This window comes from Amphibalanus amphitrite, unplaced genomic scaffold, assembly GCF_019059575.1.
Source record: "Amphibalanus amphitrite isolate SeventyFive unplaced genomic scaffold, NRLGWU_Aamphi_draft 000003F_arrow, whole genome shotgun sequence".
NCBI classification, from domain to species: domain Eukaryota; kingdom Metazoa; phylum Arthropoda; class Thecostraca; order Balanomorpha; family Balanidae; genus Amphibalanus; species Amphibalanus amphitrite.
Genome location: NW_024881500.1, coordinates 2,237,003 through 2,254,444, shown reverse-complemented (window position 1 = coordinate 2,254,444; position 17,442 = coordinate 2,237,003). Strand labels below are relative to the sequence as shown.

At 46.4% G+C, this 17,442-nt stretch overlaps 2 protein-coding genes across 2 annotated transcripts in view; both read left to right on the top strand.

The window, feature by feature from the left end:
• Positions 1 to 127: 127 nt before the first annotated feature.
• LOC122368024 lies at positions 128 to 8,566 on the top strand. The gene is made up of 5 exons (XM_043341658.1): positions 128 to 327; positions 3,067 to 3,962; positions 4,265 to 5,102; positions 5,789 to 6,010; positions 6,356 to 8,566. Exons 1-5 carry the CDS (start codon positions 313 to 315, stop codon positions 7,313 to 7,315), a joined length of 2,931 nt encoding a protein of 976 aa, XP_043197593.1. The 5' UTR covers positions 128 to 312; the 3' UTR covers positions 7,316 to 8,566.
• Positions 8,557 to 17,442, top strand: part of LOC122367943 — a 24,076-nt gene continuing 15,190 nt past the window's right edge. Inside the window, exons 1-5 of the mRNA XM_043341538.1 lie at positions 8,557 to 8,792; positions 14,365 to 14,579; positions 15,043 to 15,155; positions 16,775 to 16,913; positions 17,063 to 17,244. Of these exons, the coding sequence (XP_043197473.1) occupies positions 8,741 to 8,792; positions 14,365 to 14,579; positions 15,043 to 15,155; positions 16,775 to 16,913; positions 17,063 to 17,244 (701 nt within the window). The 5' untranslated portion in view covers positions 8,557 to 8,740. The remainder of the gene's footprint in view (positions 8,793 to 14,364; positions 14,580 to 15,042; positions 15,156 to 16,774; positions 16,914 to 17,062; positions 17,245 to 17,442) is intronic.

The following is a 17,442-nucleotide window of genomic DNA, read 5'->3' as shown; positions in this document are numbered from 1 at the left end:
TTATCTGTCTCACTAAACTTCAAACATATTTCCCTCTTCACCTTTTTATTTTGACCATTCCCTTCTTTTTCTCCATTTCCACATTGACTACACTTTCTTCCTTCCTTTCTTCTCTTTCCCTCCGCTCATTCTCACCCGGCCGGCTGGCGCAGCTGCTCGGCCGCCGCGGCGCCCCTTCCCCCGTGGCCGTGACCCTCCCTACCCTCTCATTGCCTGGGGCGGGGTCAAGGTCAGGCCAGCGGGTCGCTCATTCGCGAGTGACGGACGGTCGCGGGCGGACGCGCCGGACTGCGCCAATGGCCGCTGGCTGCAATGTCATCTTCTAGGGTAAGTGCCTGCCTGAGGAGCATTTTGTCTACATTGGTAACTCTTGGAAATATTAGTGAATGTTGTTAATATTAGCAAGCGTTGTAAATATTAGTGAACTTGTCACCATGTTTGTATTATCTATATTACTATTTGAGGAGGGCGTAGTTTCTGTCTATTACGAAGGTCGCGACATGGTGCTACGTAGCGCGGGTTACAGATCACACCGTTGCACCTACCGCGCTGAAATTTGCGCAAGTTATAGAACAAGGATGGACAACGTGCCTTTGAGCGGTCTCGGCTCGATCGGATCGATAGCGAGCGCGTGGCGCGTGCCCAAAAAGTGCAAATTCGCGTCATAGACTTGACATGTATAAATCGGCTGGCAAAAACGGGCGAAAATGGCTAAATTTGCCCGACACGGGTCCGTTCCCCGTGCAATATCTCGGTAGCCGTGCGCCCGATCGGCACGGGGAAAACAGCATCGTGTAGAGAATCGAACGGGCAATCGAATAGTGTGCGGTGCAGGGGTGGCACGCGCCACGTGCAAGTGTGAGGGCAATTTCATTTCAAAAAGTGCCATTTTAAACGGATTTTGGATTTTATTTTATTTTCCCGTGACCATCAGACTGAGAGAGTTGAAACAACGTCAATTGCCAAGAGAAATGTACCGCCTCTCATGGAAAAATTGTGGACAGCTAATTGATCAAAAACAATGTGGAAAAAATCGCTGAATTAAAATGGTATTTGTCCATAATGTGCCACTAAAAAGATACACGGGATTTGCTGCTTAACCTGATACGCTTGACAATTGAAAATGCTATCATTAGAAAGAGCATTCAATTCTCTCCAAGATCCAATCATCACGTTTGCATGACAAGCAACAGTATTCTTAAAAATATAAATGTTTTAAACCTCTGCAAAACGATTTTTAGCGAAAATTATCTACGCCTTTCATTTGTCTTAAAACTACGCACCTCAATTATAAAGCACATTTGACAGATTCTGAAGTGGAAAGCATGCTTATCAGACACGGGCACCTCGATGCGGTGGATATTTTTTCCACAAACCAAAACGTTTAGCCGTCAAAAAACAATCGACCGAAATGGATAGATAACCCAACCGACACAAGAACAACCGAACACCCGCCGATCGAAAATATCCCTTTTCGCGTTGCGGAGCACGCGGGTCACCCTAGTTTACACTATAGTTCGTTTTTTTTAAGTTCGATCCTCACTGTAAACATCTTTTTGGAAACAGCACGAGAATTGCTAGCTGAATTACTGGGAAAACTGGTTAGCGCACTTTGCATTGGAGATATGGACAAATATTTTCAAAATAAGTTTCTAACACCGATGATATACTCAAGATATACTTGTATATTGTTCATTTTGACAAATGTTCACTTTAATGAAAAACAATATCAAATTCTTATCTGCATTCAATGTATTACATTGAATACAGATAATAATTTGATATTGCTTTTCATTCAAGATATACTGTTACGTTAAACGCCGTACGATTTATTATTAGTTCAGTTCCTGACAAGTCCTCGATCCTTGTGGGGTTGCAAATACCGAACTGCGAGTCTGGGAAAAAGCAGCCAGGTAGAAATAATTTTGATACAATTGATCGTCTGCGAAACCATTGAACGCCAACGAGTTTTCTCAGTAATTCAGCTACCAATTTTCGTGCTGTGTTCAAAGAGACGTTTACAGTGAGGGTAGAACTTAGAAAAAACGAACTATAATCTTCCGGGCATTGAACTGCAGCTTATGAAAGCGGATAAGCTAAGGTCAGAGACGACAATATGTAAAGCTTTGCAGCTGAAAGTGCCATTGACTGAGTGGGAGAGGGGAGGGTTTCGTCACTTTTCATGATATCTCAAAAATAAATAAACGCGATCGTCCTCGAATTGCTCATTGATTTTTCTACGTCACTTTTGAGTTGTCTCTTTCGTTTGGATCGCTGAACATGGTTTTACTTAGAACCGACTTTGTGACAATAATTACCGTCCATTGCAGAAATTGGACGGAAGCAAAAATATTTCCAAAGTGGTGGGGCGTAGCGCTACCAATTTAAGTAAAAATGGTGACTGTTTTCTGCAGATGTAGGTAAAACAAATAATCCAGGTCGCTCAAGGTCAGGACACCAGGCTATCTCCAGTTACGATTGGTTTAAAAGTTTCCCTGTTCCCGGCCTTTTAAATTGGTGATCTAATGTCTGGTCAATTTTGCGACGCCTTTATTATCCCGCACCGGGACGGTGCTCGGCACCTGCACCCGCTCCAGGACACGGGTGGTGCTTCACCACCCTCGCTAGACCAACAAAAAGGGAGGAGGACGTGTAGAATGCGTATTGCGTAATAGTCTACTGACTGTCGCTTAGGGACGAGGACTAAGCCTTTGCCTTCCCATCAAAAATGATTAAATTGGCAATTAAAGGTCAGTGTTTCGGGCAACGGGGCAGGATCTAAAACATGATCGCGAAAAATTTAGGGTTAGTTTTTAAACAAACAAAAAAGACAGGAAACATCTTGCAAGCTCTACCTGGGTTGAAATTTCAAAACACAAGCATGCAGTCCTTTGCCTTTGACCTTAGAGCGGGCGCAGTTAATTTCTATAGGTGTTTCTAGAGTAAAACCTTTCTAGCCCGCTAAGCCACCAATAAGATTGCCGCCACCGCCACGACTTGCGATGAAATCTGGGAGTTCAACCACTCTTGTGTTCGTGATGCTGACCGCAAATGTATGCGTTTCAGATCCAAGCGATCAGGCAGCAATCCATACATCGTCGACGAAAAGAAGCACGAGCATCTCGAAGACTCTCCCCGCCTGCCAGCACTACTCCCTTGGTGAACCCACTTCCAGATCCTCCAGCAGTCTCCGTCTCCAACTGCACATCCGGAGAGTGCCCATGTCATCCGGCTTCACCACAAGTTCCGGACGAGCTGATCGTATCCCTCGAGCTCCTTAGGGTACCTACGCTTCCACAACACCTTCAAGTGGGCGCCGCGGTGAAGCCAGAGGCAACCACCGTGTCATCAGAGACCTGCGCAGGCTCAGAGGCTCCCACGCAGGAAGATGACTCTCTGGATAAGCCGGAACCTGCACCACAGAGCGAGACATCTACTGCACCTAAGACTAAGCCGCAAATAGCAGCTTCAAACCCTGGGATTGCCTCAACTTCGACCGATCCCAAACCACATGCCGTACCACTCCTGCTTTCAGTCCCGCCTTCTAAGAACCATCGGTGTTCCACCACGACCGCGAGTCACAGCACAAACTCACTCTTCACCCATCTCGCGTCAGCTGCCAAGTCGATGGCATCCGCTCCACCTGGTCCCAGCGCGGCCACCTTGGGCGCTCTGGCGTACGAGTCCCTCCTGATGCCGGTGAAGCCGCCGACTCCGGTGGGTCCTCAGGCTCTGCACTGGTTTGTGGATCGACCGACAGCCTCGCGGCCCGGACTAGCCAACTGGACCGAGCTGGCGGGATCGGCTGACAGTCTGACAAAGCTGCTGCTCGCCGAGAAACCTCCGGAGGAGCCGCGGGTAGACAAGGTGACGTCCCTGCCGGAGATCGATCACCTGGATGGTGACGATACGATGGACGTGGTCTACGTCGGAGAGAAGAGCTGGATGTTCAACTATACATGGTAAGTCGTAAAAATATGAAAATTATGCCTTCGTAAAAAGAGGTCTGTTTTCAACGTAGTCAGAGGTAGGAGGTCAACCACCTCTTCACTGTTCTACTCCGAGCATTACGAAACAGCTTGCTGATTAAAATGAAGGATTTCCACCTTGGGGTAGTTAATCGAAACAAACCAGTTTATTGGTTAGTGCGTTTTATTTCCTGCCAATATACATATTTCAGAGTCAAGGAACTACAACCGATTAGTTTTAATTGTCCATGCATGGATAACTTCACTAAGATCACTTTTTCTGTGCTGCTTTCCAGTTGTGAGCTTAATGGACACCGCGGCATGCAGAATGGTGAAGCCAAAGGAAGTCCATCAGATGGATGTGCGGACCAGCCGATTCCAATCGGCATCCACCACACGGGCGGGGTCGGTTTCAAGTCCATCAGTCGTACCGTGCGCTTCCAGAACCCGATTCAGGTGTCGCTGAAGCTGCTGTTGGACAGCAACATCTTCAAACAGATCGCCGAAGCCACCAACGCCTTCGCTCGTGGTCGCGGCGCCTCTGAGGCAGTGCTCGCCGGCTGGCGCGACACAAACTGGAAGGAGATGTTCCGCTTCTTCTTTGCCAACCTGGTCGCCACGTCTATAGCCTACAACAGGGAGGTCATCACAGACGAGCTGCTGGTTCGAAACCCTCTCATGGCTCGGCTGATGGGACCCAAGCGTTTTCTTCAGCTGACCCGCGCCTTTCGTCTGAAGCACGATGACCAAGACGTCGAAGAGTTTGTCGATGGCGCCACGCAGACCGCCTTTCAATGCATGCCGTCTCTCATGGCCAAGAGCCTGTGGGTCTACACTCTACAGACATACCCACTGGGCTGCTACTGCCCACATCCGACAGTTCCCGAGGGAAAAATGCGAGAGACGATCTCGAACGGCAGTCTGAACACCTTCGTGCTCGTCACAGTGCTCAAGGTGGGCTACTGCGTGCTCCGGATGACCGCCCATACGGCGGTGGACGACACCTACATGAGTGGCAACGTGCCCACGCCGTCCCCCGAGCTGCTGAACCGCCTGCTGGCCGACGTGCCGATGAAGCGCAGGTTCTTCGTCGCGGTGGGCGGAGCGACCCTCACCATGGCGGAGTACTTCCACGTGAGTTGTCCGCTGTGCATGCAGCGCTTTCGTGCTGTGTTGCCGTGATGCTTGGATTTTATTTTTGCTCAAGTAACCCTTGTAAACGTTACCGGCAACGTGCCTGAGATCTGACGCAGTTCGTGCTAAGGTTCTTCGTTTCATTTTGTGCCCTCTATGTAAATGCACTGACGGCGAAACATTAGATTCCGTCACTGACGTGTCATACAAGGCCATTCATAAACAGGTGAAAGTACGCGTCCGGTTTTAAACATGCTTGCTCTTTACTTTTTATGATCTCAACGTGTAAATTAAGCATTACTCATTTCACACATGCACACGGGTAGGAAAGGGTAGCACCCGTTTAAGTTGAGCAAATACGTCCACAAAACGTTTTAGCTGTTACCGATCTTCATGTAACACTTATATCATTATTTCAGAAATGAACGCTTCATTGTTGTCGCATCTTGTATGTCGTTTTAATTAAGACATGAACTTTTAACATTTCAGGCCATGTTGGATTTATGAATTATCTATGGATTTTGAATTAATCGCGTATTTTTTAATGTTTGGTGTTTGAATTACGAGTTGATTTGGATCAAGAAAGCAGCACATTTTGAAAATGAAATTAATAATAAATCGTATCATTTTAGATATTCTCAAGGTGTAGCTACCTAATTATCAGCTACTTTTACCGCTGTTTCCAGACACGAGGAGCATATTTCATTGGCTCCGTGGGCCCTCAAGTTTACCGGCTGGTCGATCCGGAGAAGCACAGCTTCCCCGTGCCGGAGGAGCCGTTCTCGGGGGTCTACATGCAGCCGCTGCCCGGGATACGGGAGGTGGTGCTCCTGAGGAACTACTCCAGGAGTGATCAGGAGCAGGTGTGGATCGGCTACCCCGTGCCTGGAGGCCGTCACCTGCAAACGGTCAGTACCTAACGCTACCCACTGAATAAGAGAGCTAAAAGAAACGTGGCGTGGAGTTTGGCTCCTAGTTAACGTCGCTGAATATTGATTCAGGCTTGCGACCATTTTATAATTTTATTTGTTTCAGTCATATATTTTTATCGAACCATTTATATCATTATAGTTAAACGATTTTAAATTTGCTTCCAATTGTCACAATTAATCAGAATATTGCGCACAAAATGTGAGATGGCATAGAGCTTTTGATAATAGTTTTAGCCACATCACTAAAAAATGAGGCAATTTAGTTATGCGTCCGCAAATTCATTTCTCCACGGCTGCAGACTGATGACCTTCTTCTTGCAGCACCTGATCTGCAACATCGGCGCCGGTGAGCACACGAGGCGACCGATCAGCGGGGAGAAGGACAAGGAGGAGGCCGTGCCGTACCTGCTCGGCACCCTGGAGCACCACCTGATGGATAACGAGCTGTTTGCCGCTCACATGACGTCGTTCTTCGCCTGCGAGCCCCGGCCGCGGGCACCTTACCGATGTGACGCCGTGTGGCACCAGTGTCTGCTCATGCACCTCCTGCTCCTGATGTTCATCAACGGCTGGCACGCGCACGCGCACTCCACGCAGACTCCGCTGACCAACAAGTACGCCGTGATGGACATCCTGCACCACCTGTTCGGCTTCATGTACGACTGGGTGGTGAGCGGACACAACGTGCGGGCGGAGCTGAGCCTCGCTTCTGGAGGCGCGAGGCCGAAGACTGGGAGGAGGTCGCAACAGGGTGCAGGTCACCATCGGTCACGGGAGGCGAAAGGTTCAAACTCGCTCGCAGAAACAGAGATGTTTTCAAAGCAGTCGACACCGGCAGTGGAGGAGTCCAAAGCATGTACCTCCTTGGAGCCTGTGCGCGCGATGTGGACGGCAGATCGTACCAGCGAATGGAACGACCTCCTGTGGGTGCACCGACACCTGACCTCTGCCACGAACGAGTGGCACGGCTCGACCGACTTCGAGCAGCGCAATGACTCGCCAGTCATTTGCTTCGAGGACCTCGTGTCGCGTCTGGAGGCGTGGCAGGCGATATTTTTCACGCGCAACGCCCGATCCACGGGCCACTTTCCTCTGACGTCGCTGTGCGCTATCGGTCCGCGTGTCATGCACCACTGGGACCAGATGTCGCAGGCGGACAGGTGGGTGTTCCACTGGGGTCATACCAAGATGGCGCCCACCACGACCACACACCGAGACGGCGTCTCTGGAGTGACACCTTGGCGTCTCTCCTCCCGACTGCGCCGCCGAAGGTCCTTCTGACGGGAGACGTCCTCACGTCCGGACGAGGAGAAAAGAGATGGATGGCGCCCTTGAAGGCCCTTCTCCTGAAGGCCTGAGGAGGACTGAGAGGGAAGATAGTGTGATGTAGACCGTCTGGCGTAGACGATCGAGCTGGGCTGCAGCAGGTAGCGTCTGAAGGTCCGGCGATGGTCAAGACTGAGTGAGACGTAGAGTTTGAAACGATGACATCTGCTTGGGAGTTTAACGGCAGCATCTACCGCCTCCGTTAGCCAGTGGCAGTGAATTCGAGCCAAGCAGTTCTTGTCATTTGCTTGCTTAGCTTCGCCATTGAATTAGCCGATTGAATCGCTTTGTTTGTTAGACATGTGGTTGTGTTTTTGTGGCGCGTTTTTATGTGATGTGTCATTTTACTGTTTTCTTACCGATGTTTTATCGCGTGGACTTAACCTTGCATGCAGTGTGGCCTGAAGAACAGAATGTAGCGTGTCGTGTAATAGGTTCATTACACATAGTTTTAGCATCTATTTTATTGATTCAGCGTGAAGGTTCTTGTAATGCTATCACGCCATGGCTGCTCAATGTTCATGTTCGATCCATGCATGTGACTACAAGTTCAAATTTTCATCAGTGTTTCAGCCTGTTAGTGGAACAGTGGCATTTAGGCTCCAAGACTCTTTTTTTATCGAACTACCGCTAACACGTATTCGTAGATGTTCGTGCCAATATAACTCAACGCACGGAAACATAAGCTAGCTTTACTGTATTGATTGGGAAAATTGAATTTGTGTGGTGTTTCGAAGTGGCCATAGGTTAACTCTGTCGTGATAGCTCAGAAGGGATTGTTCGATGGGGCACCAGACAGCTGGTCGAAAGAAATCACTGAACACTGGGTTATAGTGCGCTGCAATGTCGTCTTGCACGCTGAAGGACATCATTGGGGAAGGTATATGCCTTTGCGAATCCTACTTTTGTTTGCTTTTCTTTAAAAAGACGTGCTGAGCCGCTTAGCAAAGAGCGATGTTCATCATGATTTATCATGTCACGAACAGAACAAATATAATGTCATTGCATTGTAAGAATTACAGGCAGAACACTAGCTGAACTCATACCGGGCTTACACTACGAGGAAGCATCCAGTCGTCGTCTGCTACCGTCTCGCTCGGGCCTGGAACTCGTACTGTCGCGTGACGGCTGTGAACTTCGCCTGGGTTCTGGCACTGGAGGTAAACACGTTGTCGGCTGCTGGGTGTTGTCAGTCGGCCCGCTGCGGCCGGGCAAGACGGGGTGCGGGAGCGCTCGGGTGGCTGAGGGACCTGCAGCGACCCCTCCGATCGGGAGAGCAGTGCGGAGCAACGGAGCCGCCTCTGGGGAGCGGAGCAGCCGGGTATCGGTGGCGCCGCTGAGCGCAGGTGCCGTGAGTGAATCGTGACACTGGGCAGCACCATGCGGCACTGCGCAGTGGTGGCTGTGCTGCTCGCGGCGGGAGCACTGGCAGGTAAGGATTAAGGATTTACGGGGAGGCTAGAGATGTCCCCAGAAGACGTCGAGTCAACGGTGGGAGGCATTGGAGTGGCATGGTGCAGAACGGCATGAATAGGACGGTGGGGATAAAGTGATCACACCACCTGTGCAGTAGCCGATACAAGTGAAAAAATATAACAGAGTGATCTTAGTCATAAGGCATCGCAAGAACTGACCAGTGGAAAAATATCAAAACTTTCCATTTCATTGCTTTTGAAAACCGACACGATGAAACGTAAAATTCTAGCAATGCACGGTGAAATTTGTTTTCGTACAAACATCATTCTTACACCTAGCGAGCTGTTTTTGACTTTTCTCTACGTGCACCTACCTGTTGGTGAGTTGGTCTTCTATATGAGATGCCCCTTACAATTTTCGATAATCGTAAAAAATTCAAGCGAAATTGTCCAAAATCCGATCGCTAACTGACTAGACTAGAGCTTAGTAAAATGACCGGTAGGTACCCACGTTCAGGGCACTTCGCTTAAACAGCTTAGCTGCTGAGCGGTGCCGATAATTTTCATTTTGAAGACCTTTTATATTGCAGGTTGACAAGCATCTTCCTTTTTTATCTTAATAGGGCACGTTAAATGAGTTATGTTTTGCTATTAGCTGGTGCCGGGTCCAGTGCTCGGCGCCAACCGCGCCGTGACGGGAGATGTTCGAACACCGCTTAGTTTTAACTCAGCTTCCGGGCGACACGCGGGAAGCAGCGTTCGGAGATCAAGGTATTTCGGTCAATGGTTAGGTCAGGTCAGTAGTCAAGTCGTCAGAGGTCATCGAAGGTCACATTTCGCCTATTTCGGCAATTTTTGACAAATCAGCGCATGACTCATAAAACAGGAACACGGAGAGCTAACACGGGGAAAACGGCAATCGAAGGCTCTCAACGAGGCGGATCTTAAGTGCCGTTTTTTTGCTGCTCAGAGGTCAGGTCAAGGTCAGGTCAAGGGTATAAAATGCAAGTTTCTACAGTATCGGCCTGGCACCGTATGTAGTTTCCGAAGAATGGACTGAGACTGATTGCCTAAAACGTGTTCTTAGGCTACCAAGACAAGATTCGTTGCATACAATGTCATGCAAATGTCAAGGTCAAGGTCAGGTCAGGACACCAAAAACAAAAAATAGAAAAGGACGTGTGTGACACATGTTTTATGTGTCATTTTATTCATAAAATTCAATGGGCACACTCAATTAGGTAGTGATATGGACCACATCTGGATGAATTTCAGGTCGAGGCCAGGTCAAGATCAGGTCGAGGGAGGTCAAATTTTGAAGTTGATTGTTAAAGGGACCCTCCCACCTTAACATTAGATTTGAGTTGAGATAGCCAAAATGGGGTCCCTGGCTCACAATTACCGGTTTCGGCACTTACAACATCGAGAAATGCCTTAAATCGGATATATTGAATTTCAAAATTGCAGCATTTTGATTCAGAGGGGCTAATGCATAGGAATACCCCTCTGAATGTGTGACGTCAGCGCAGATATCTAACGATTTTGAAATGTTTGACTAAAACGTTTTGTAGCACGCGGTGGTATATGCTGCTTAGCGCGCAACAAATGCCGCACTTTCAAATAAAGTCGCTAGGAAAAGCGGAGATCCCAAAAATTACACAAAAGTAAAAGTCTAATATCTTGAAAACCGGTGAATATTTTTCGATGAAATTTGGTAGATATTCGTTTTTGCTCTTTCTGAACCGAGCGACATCACTTTCATGCCAATTCATTAACTTTTTTGAAGGTGGGAGGGTCCCTTTAAGACGTAAAAAGTGTCTATCTGATGCAGGTTTTCACGGCAAATCGAATGGTGCTAATTTTGTTTCCGTACGAGGTTTAGAACTTCCAAAAGAAATCATTTTTCGAAAGATTTGTGTGTCGTGACGTCATACAAGCTTATATAACTCCCACAATTTTTAATCGAATTTTCTAAAAATTGATATGTAGGTGCACATAGACCACTTCTCTAACACATAATCCGTTTTTTTTCTTTTTAAAAGCTCAAAATTTTAAATTTTATGATTACCTATCCCAAAAAATCAGTTTTTTTAAATGGACCAAAATCCAGAATTTTCACAGATCCGAGAGAGCCATTTGATAGACAAATTAGTATCACGTGTAACCTTTTATGTTATGTCTTGATTGCTTTAAGAATGAAGATGTTAGCGGCGTTTGAAGTTTTGCAGTTTTTGAAGCGAAAATGGCGTAACATGACGTCACTCAAACGTCATTTTCTCAACAAATTTGCGACGGATTTCGCTCAGATTTTCAGGAAACGTGTTAAATTGATGTATGATAAGCTACTGAAAGTTTGTTGTTGCTGGCGTAAATACTTTAGAAGTTATTGGCGAAAAAGGGAGGGGGCAGATTTTGCCGCCCAGCGGGGCGCAGGTTTTAACCCGCGCCCCGCTGGGAGGGGGGGGGGCAAAAAGGGGGCCTTGGGGGCCTTTGGAGCAGTACAAGGACCCCTAAAAGGGGCCTTGTACTGAACTTAGGCATGCGAATTGCGAAACATGTACGAAAAATGCATCGTAAGCTAGAATGACATCTGAAAGTCAAATTAGGCAATGGACGCTCAGAAATGTATTTTAAAAGGACTAAACAGGGCACAAAATACCTACCAGACAGGGGCTGATAACGTGTCATACAAACATCTAAATCCATTTCAAAAGCTTTTAATTTTTGATGGATGTTGACAAATAAAAGTGAAAGCAATACACTTAATAAAGATTTTCACTTCCATGAACTCATAAATGCGTTGCAGATAGATACTGTGACCCTCCATGACATGGATGATATGGCGTCTTCGTCATTACAAAAGTTATGACGAAACACATCAATGCATGTCGTATGATAAAAGGTGATATATGTTACACAGTGAAAATGGCCGTACTGAATTGAAGTGAACTCCAGATACATCAGAGTCGCAGCATTCAGAGATTTCGCCGCACGGTAAACAAAACTGCGTTTGGCAGATTCAGTCCGCACTCGTGGTAGCTCAGTCTGTCCGCTCTCACTGGCGCGTGCATGGCGAGAGGACACATGGGGCCGCGTAAATCAGCGCCCCACGGGAGCTATTTTTAGCACCCTGTCGTTTTTTTATAATGTCTTTTTAACCGCTGGACGCATCAACATCAAACTTTAAGTACCTTCAGCGCCATCAATTTTCCATCTTGTGTTAAAACAAAAATTTCTTAGCTACCATAGATCAGCCGGAAATGACGTCAGGTTGACGTCATGTTCGACCGATTTGGATGCGAAACATTGAACTACGGAAATCCCTCTCAAGAGCTTAGTTTTTAAGCTAGATCAAATTTCTTTGCATGACAGGACTCAAAATACTCAGGGCTATTAAATGTTATCTCGCATTTTCAAAATTTTTGATATGTTGAAAAAATTCAAAAATCAAAAATTATGTTTTTGATTTTTTTCCTGTAAGTTCTTGAAATTTTGAAACAATAAGAAATATGTGGTAGAAAGCATGCCGATCAAATACTCTAGGACGTTTTAGCCCGATATCTTCAAAGATATGTAAGTTATACGTTTTGTAGTAGAAATTCTCATCATTATCAAACTTTCAAATCAATTTTACGGTACGTGTTTGACATTGCACACCGAAATAAATAGGATTGTCATGTTCCAGAGCTCAAACTGCATCTGATAGATACATATCTTAGTGAAAAGTTCAGCATTAAAATTTGACCTTTTTGACCTGAAAGTGAATTGACATCAACTATATTCAGCCGAAAATAGCCTTAAATGACACAAAGGACACCGATTTCGAAATCTATGCCCTGAATGGACCATAAGCATGTGTCACATGACTGATGTATTATATAAATTTCCGTGACCTAGGATGACATGGCCTTGACCTGAAAAATCTAAATTACAAGTTCGGTTCTCTCAGGGTAACTTACATAGGCATATATTATCGAGTGTGTAAACCGAAAATGAGCCTGATCTGACTTCTTCGCCGGCGGCCAGTCCAAATAATTAGCAAGCTAAAACGTTGATAATTCTTATTTTGACCTGGCCTGTGACATCATCGGTGACTTCGAGGTCATAAAATTAAGGTTCGCTCGACATTTAACCCGCGCCCCGCTGGGCTATTCTGCCATACGCGCCCTGCTGGGAGGGGGGGGGGGCAGATTCTGCCCCCCTGTCTAACTTCCGAACCAATGGTCGTAGAAAGACGGGAAAAACGGCAATCGAAAGCTCTCAACAAGGCGGATCTTAAGAGCCCAAAGTTTTTTGCTTAAGTAGGTCAGAGGTCAGGTCAAGGTCAGGTCAAGGGTACAAAATGCAAGTTTCTACAGTATCGGCCTTGCACCGTAGTTGCCGAAGAATGGACTGAGGCTGATTGCCCAAAACGTGTTCTTAGACTACCAAGACAATATTCGTTGCATACAATGTCATTCAAAGGTCAAGGTCAAGGTCAGGTCAGGTCAGGTCAGATCACCAAAAACAAAATATAGAAAAGGGCATGTGCGACACAATCTTCATGGGTCATTTTACTCATAGAATTCAATAAGCACACTCAATAAGTGATATGGACCACCTCTGGATGAATTTCAGGTCGAGGTCAGGTCAAGGTCAGGTCAAGTGAGGTCAAATTTTGAAGTTGGTTGTTAAGGCCTAAAAAGGTGTCTATCTGATGCAGTTTTTCACGGCGAATCAAATGGTGCTATTTTTGTTTCCGTACGAGGTCTAGAACTTCCAAAAAATCATTTTTTTTTTCAAAAATTTTGTGTGTCGTGACATCATAAAATTTTATATAACTCCCACATTTTTGAACCGATTCTTCTAAAAATGGCTATGTAGGTGCACATAGACCACTTCTCTGACATATGTGCCGTTTTTTCGATACACTCAAAATTTTGGATTTTATAATTATTTTCCCCCAAAAGTCAGTTTTTTTAAGAAAAAATTGGGCCAAAATCCAAAATTTTCAAAAACCGAGATGGCTATTTGATAGAAAAAGTAGAATCACGTATCACCTTTTTGTTACGTCTTGATTCCTTTGAAAATAAAGATGTTAGCGGCGTTTGAAATTTTGCCGTTTTTGAGGCGAAAATGGCGAACATAACGTCACTAAAACGTCAATTTCTCAAAAATTTGCCGACCTATTTCGCTCAAATTTTCAGAGAACGTGTCACATTGATGTATAATAAGGTGCTGAAAGTTTGACGTCGCTGGCGTAACGCGTTTAGAAGTTATTGTCGAAAAACGGGAGGGGGCAGATTCTGCGCCCCCCAGCGGGGCGCGGGTTAATTCAGGCCTATCCGAGCCGTTTGAGTTTTGACAATCGGCCCAGCAGTTTCGGAGTTAGGGAGGGGGGCTATAAATAGCCCCCTCCCAGTGAGGCGCGTTGCAGAAAATACCCCAGTGGGGTGCGAGCTGACACTCGGCAGTACAGCACCTCAGGAGCGTCTGGACAGTTACTTAGGCGGTGCATAGTGACAATGCCACATTCAAAGGTCTCTAACCTGCCTTTCCGAAGCCCGCAGGTCTCTGATCAGACTCTGTCTCTCCCTCCCAAACCGGCAGGCCCGTCCGGCCAGCGGACCGAGCACAGGTGCGCGGCTTACTGTCTGACGGCCCAGTCCAGCAAGTTCGCCTACTCGCCCGGACAGACGTACCACTACAACTTCCGCAGTACCATCCGCACCGACCTGCCGGCCGCCTCGGACGAGGTCTCCAGTCTGGAGGTCACGGCGCGCGCCGAGATCGTCGCCAACTCCGCCTGTGACTTCACACTCTGGGTTAGTGGTGGAAAGCAAAGGGGCTAGAGGCATATGCTTCTTATAACAATTATATATTTATAACATATAACATAGATTTATGAAATCTATGCTTAGTCCGAAGAATGGACAGCTCTTGCAGCGCATTTTCCTCCAGAATGCAGTAAATTGGGGAGGTACCGTTTCGGTTAGACCGGAATGAAACCGTTAAAAAATGACGTTCTTCATGCATAGATGATGTTGACGATTGTTATTCGTACTGTAAGCTAGCAAAGACTCGCGTTGACTGAAAGAAAATGAAATGAGGAACTAATAGAGGAAGGACAAAATGATGATGTGGTAAGGGAAAGCGCTGTAAATGACAAAACACTTTTCAACGTTTTTCAATAGATCGTGTAAAGTACAATACCACCGAAATGACCAGCATGTCGGCGTTTGCTTTGTCCTCTACATACAAACCATCACCGCATTTCTGTCCTTTCAGCTCCGAGATGTCACCCTGAAGGAGTCAGATCCTAGGGACGTCGAGACAAGATCGTCTGTCGATGGGATGGACACCTTCAAACGGGAGCTCGAGAGGCATCCCCTCTCCTTCAGGTAAGCTCCGGAGTAGCAGGCATAACCCATAGGCCCAATGATCGAAAGCTGCTCGACCTCGCCATTGAAAAACAATGGCAGAGAGACTGATGTGTGCAAAGGTACCTGGCTATGGCATAGCCGCACGTAAAGGTGAAAATTCTAACGACTTTATTCATTCCTACTAGCTCTCATTTATTCATCCAACGTTCTAATTTTTATTTTTATTTGATCGACAATATGTCCTTATGTTTCTAAGTATAATCTATACGCAGGTTTGTGTTTTTATAATTTTTTTTTTTGTAAAACAATGTTGCCTTGATTTCTATAACTTTGTCTATTGGATAATGCTAGCATGAAAACATGGCCGTAAATTGTCCATTTGTATTAGACTGAAAGCTCCTGCTGTGCATTTTCTCATTTATTTTACGCCTTAGCAAGTATATAATACGTGACTGGACGACGCCATCGCTGAGGACACTACAGCTAGCTGCCCGAGCATTATGTAACACTTCATCACTGCTGTTGTCACGGTGGACCGAAAACAAACGAACGGTGCATCAAAGCCGCAAACACAAGAAGTTTCCTCAATACACGCCATGCCCGTAAAATATTCTATTGTGGTGACCTTCCTCTTATTCAATGCATTCAGTTACTTATAAACGGATAAAAGCTGTGTGTACAATCGTCTCAACTACACGATGAGGTCTTAAGATGGACTCCGATTGCTTAACACCTTCACGGGGGCATTATTACGTGACAGCGTGAGAAACTGGTGACTCAAAGCATGAGTAGTTTCAAGCACGCAGCTCGCAGAAAAATGCCGCATGGCATTGTGTAGATCTGGACCAAAGACAAATATATATCCCATGTTTGTGCGCTAAACCATAACTAAGGCGTCATCATGTGTGACGTGGACATCATCTAGGGACTGCTGGCTCACCCCTAGGCTCAACCAAGGTTATATGACTCCGGCTCAACCCAGCCTCATTTCAATACGGACTGAGTGTTTTTATTGTCTCAGTACAACAAAAGCGCCTCTTCGTTTGGCTTCAGCTAGTTGCTAGGTTTCCAAACTGTTTTATTAGCCAGTTCTTCTTACTAACGGTGTAGATGTTATGGAATTCATTGCTCAAGGAAGCATAACACCTTTGGCCATGAATCATAATCCCGAGTGTATTTGATAACTAATTATAGTTGGCGTAAGATTAACGCTAAATGATGGCTTCTGGCATGCCCTCAACGAGGCTGTCTTCACTGGGAGTCCGGTGGCGACAGAAACGTTATGATATCATGCAGCTTTGCAGCCGGTTCGCGACAGGCTAGTACGCCGAGAGCGTCCTTCACATGGGCCCACGCTCACTGATTCCATGCCGGGCACCTGTCCAGTCATGCAGCCCATCAGATGCAGGCGTATTGTTCGCCAGACATGCTTTTCCGTAAGCGGGGCGATCCCCAGAAAGCTTTACCATGCTCATATGGAGCTTATAACATACAGAACAATGGATGTCATGAAAACCTTGGGCATCGAAACTTAGCTGAATGAATGTGAGCTGAGATCAGTCATGACTACGTAAATCTGAGACCACATTTATTTTTTGCAGCAGCTGACGGTAATGACCGACGTTTTTTTTCTCCAGCTACCAGGATGGCCGAGTCGAAGAGTTGTGTGCCACACAGACTGAATCGGTGTGGGCGCTCAACTTCAAACGAGGCCTCCTCTCTGCTATCGTCAACAACATGGAATCATTCGACAGGGATGAAAGTGAAAAATACGAGGTAAGGACGCTGAGTCGCAGTATTATTCAGTCTCGCTTTGCAATATCTTTCGGGGAACCCAGAAGTCTGAGGACTGGATAAAAGTCATCAATAGACATAGCAAATCTTAGCCCCATTCCTTAAGCTTAATAGTTGGCTATTCCCCACAGATGGACGTTTCCGGCTACTGCTCCACCGACTATACTGTGCTTCCATCCGAGGACAACGGTACTACGAAGATCATGAAGTCAAAAGACCTGCGCACCTGTAGAGAGAGGGGTCGCCTCCTCTCCTCACTCCAGACGACGCCGTACCATTCGGCTTCAAAGGTTCAATCGCTGCCTCTCCTCGAGTAAGATCATCTTGCCTTAGTGATCGATGAATAATGTGACGCATCAATAGCGCTTTGAAAAGTGACTTTGGGCGTTACTATGTAGTGAAAACGTAGCTTATGTGGTTAATAGTTCGTAAATAACCCTGGACATTGGACACCATGTTGGAAAGCCTTTTCAACAGTTTCCACACTTCTCTTGTGAGCTTGATGGTGGCA

Bases quoted from the DNA above. Each gene is read 5' to 3' on its own strand.
- LOC122368024 (XM_043341658.1), top strand. The intron at 3,963-4,264 runs GTAAGTCGTAAA...GCTGCTTTCCAG, and splicing joins TGGATGTTCAACTATACATG to TTGTGAGCTTAATGGACACC. The intron at 5,103-5,788 runs GTGAGTTGTCCG...CGCTGTTTCCAG, and splicing joins CCATGGCGGAGTACTTCCAC to ACACGAGGAGCATATTTCAT.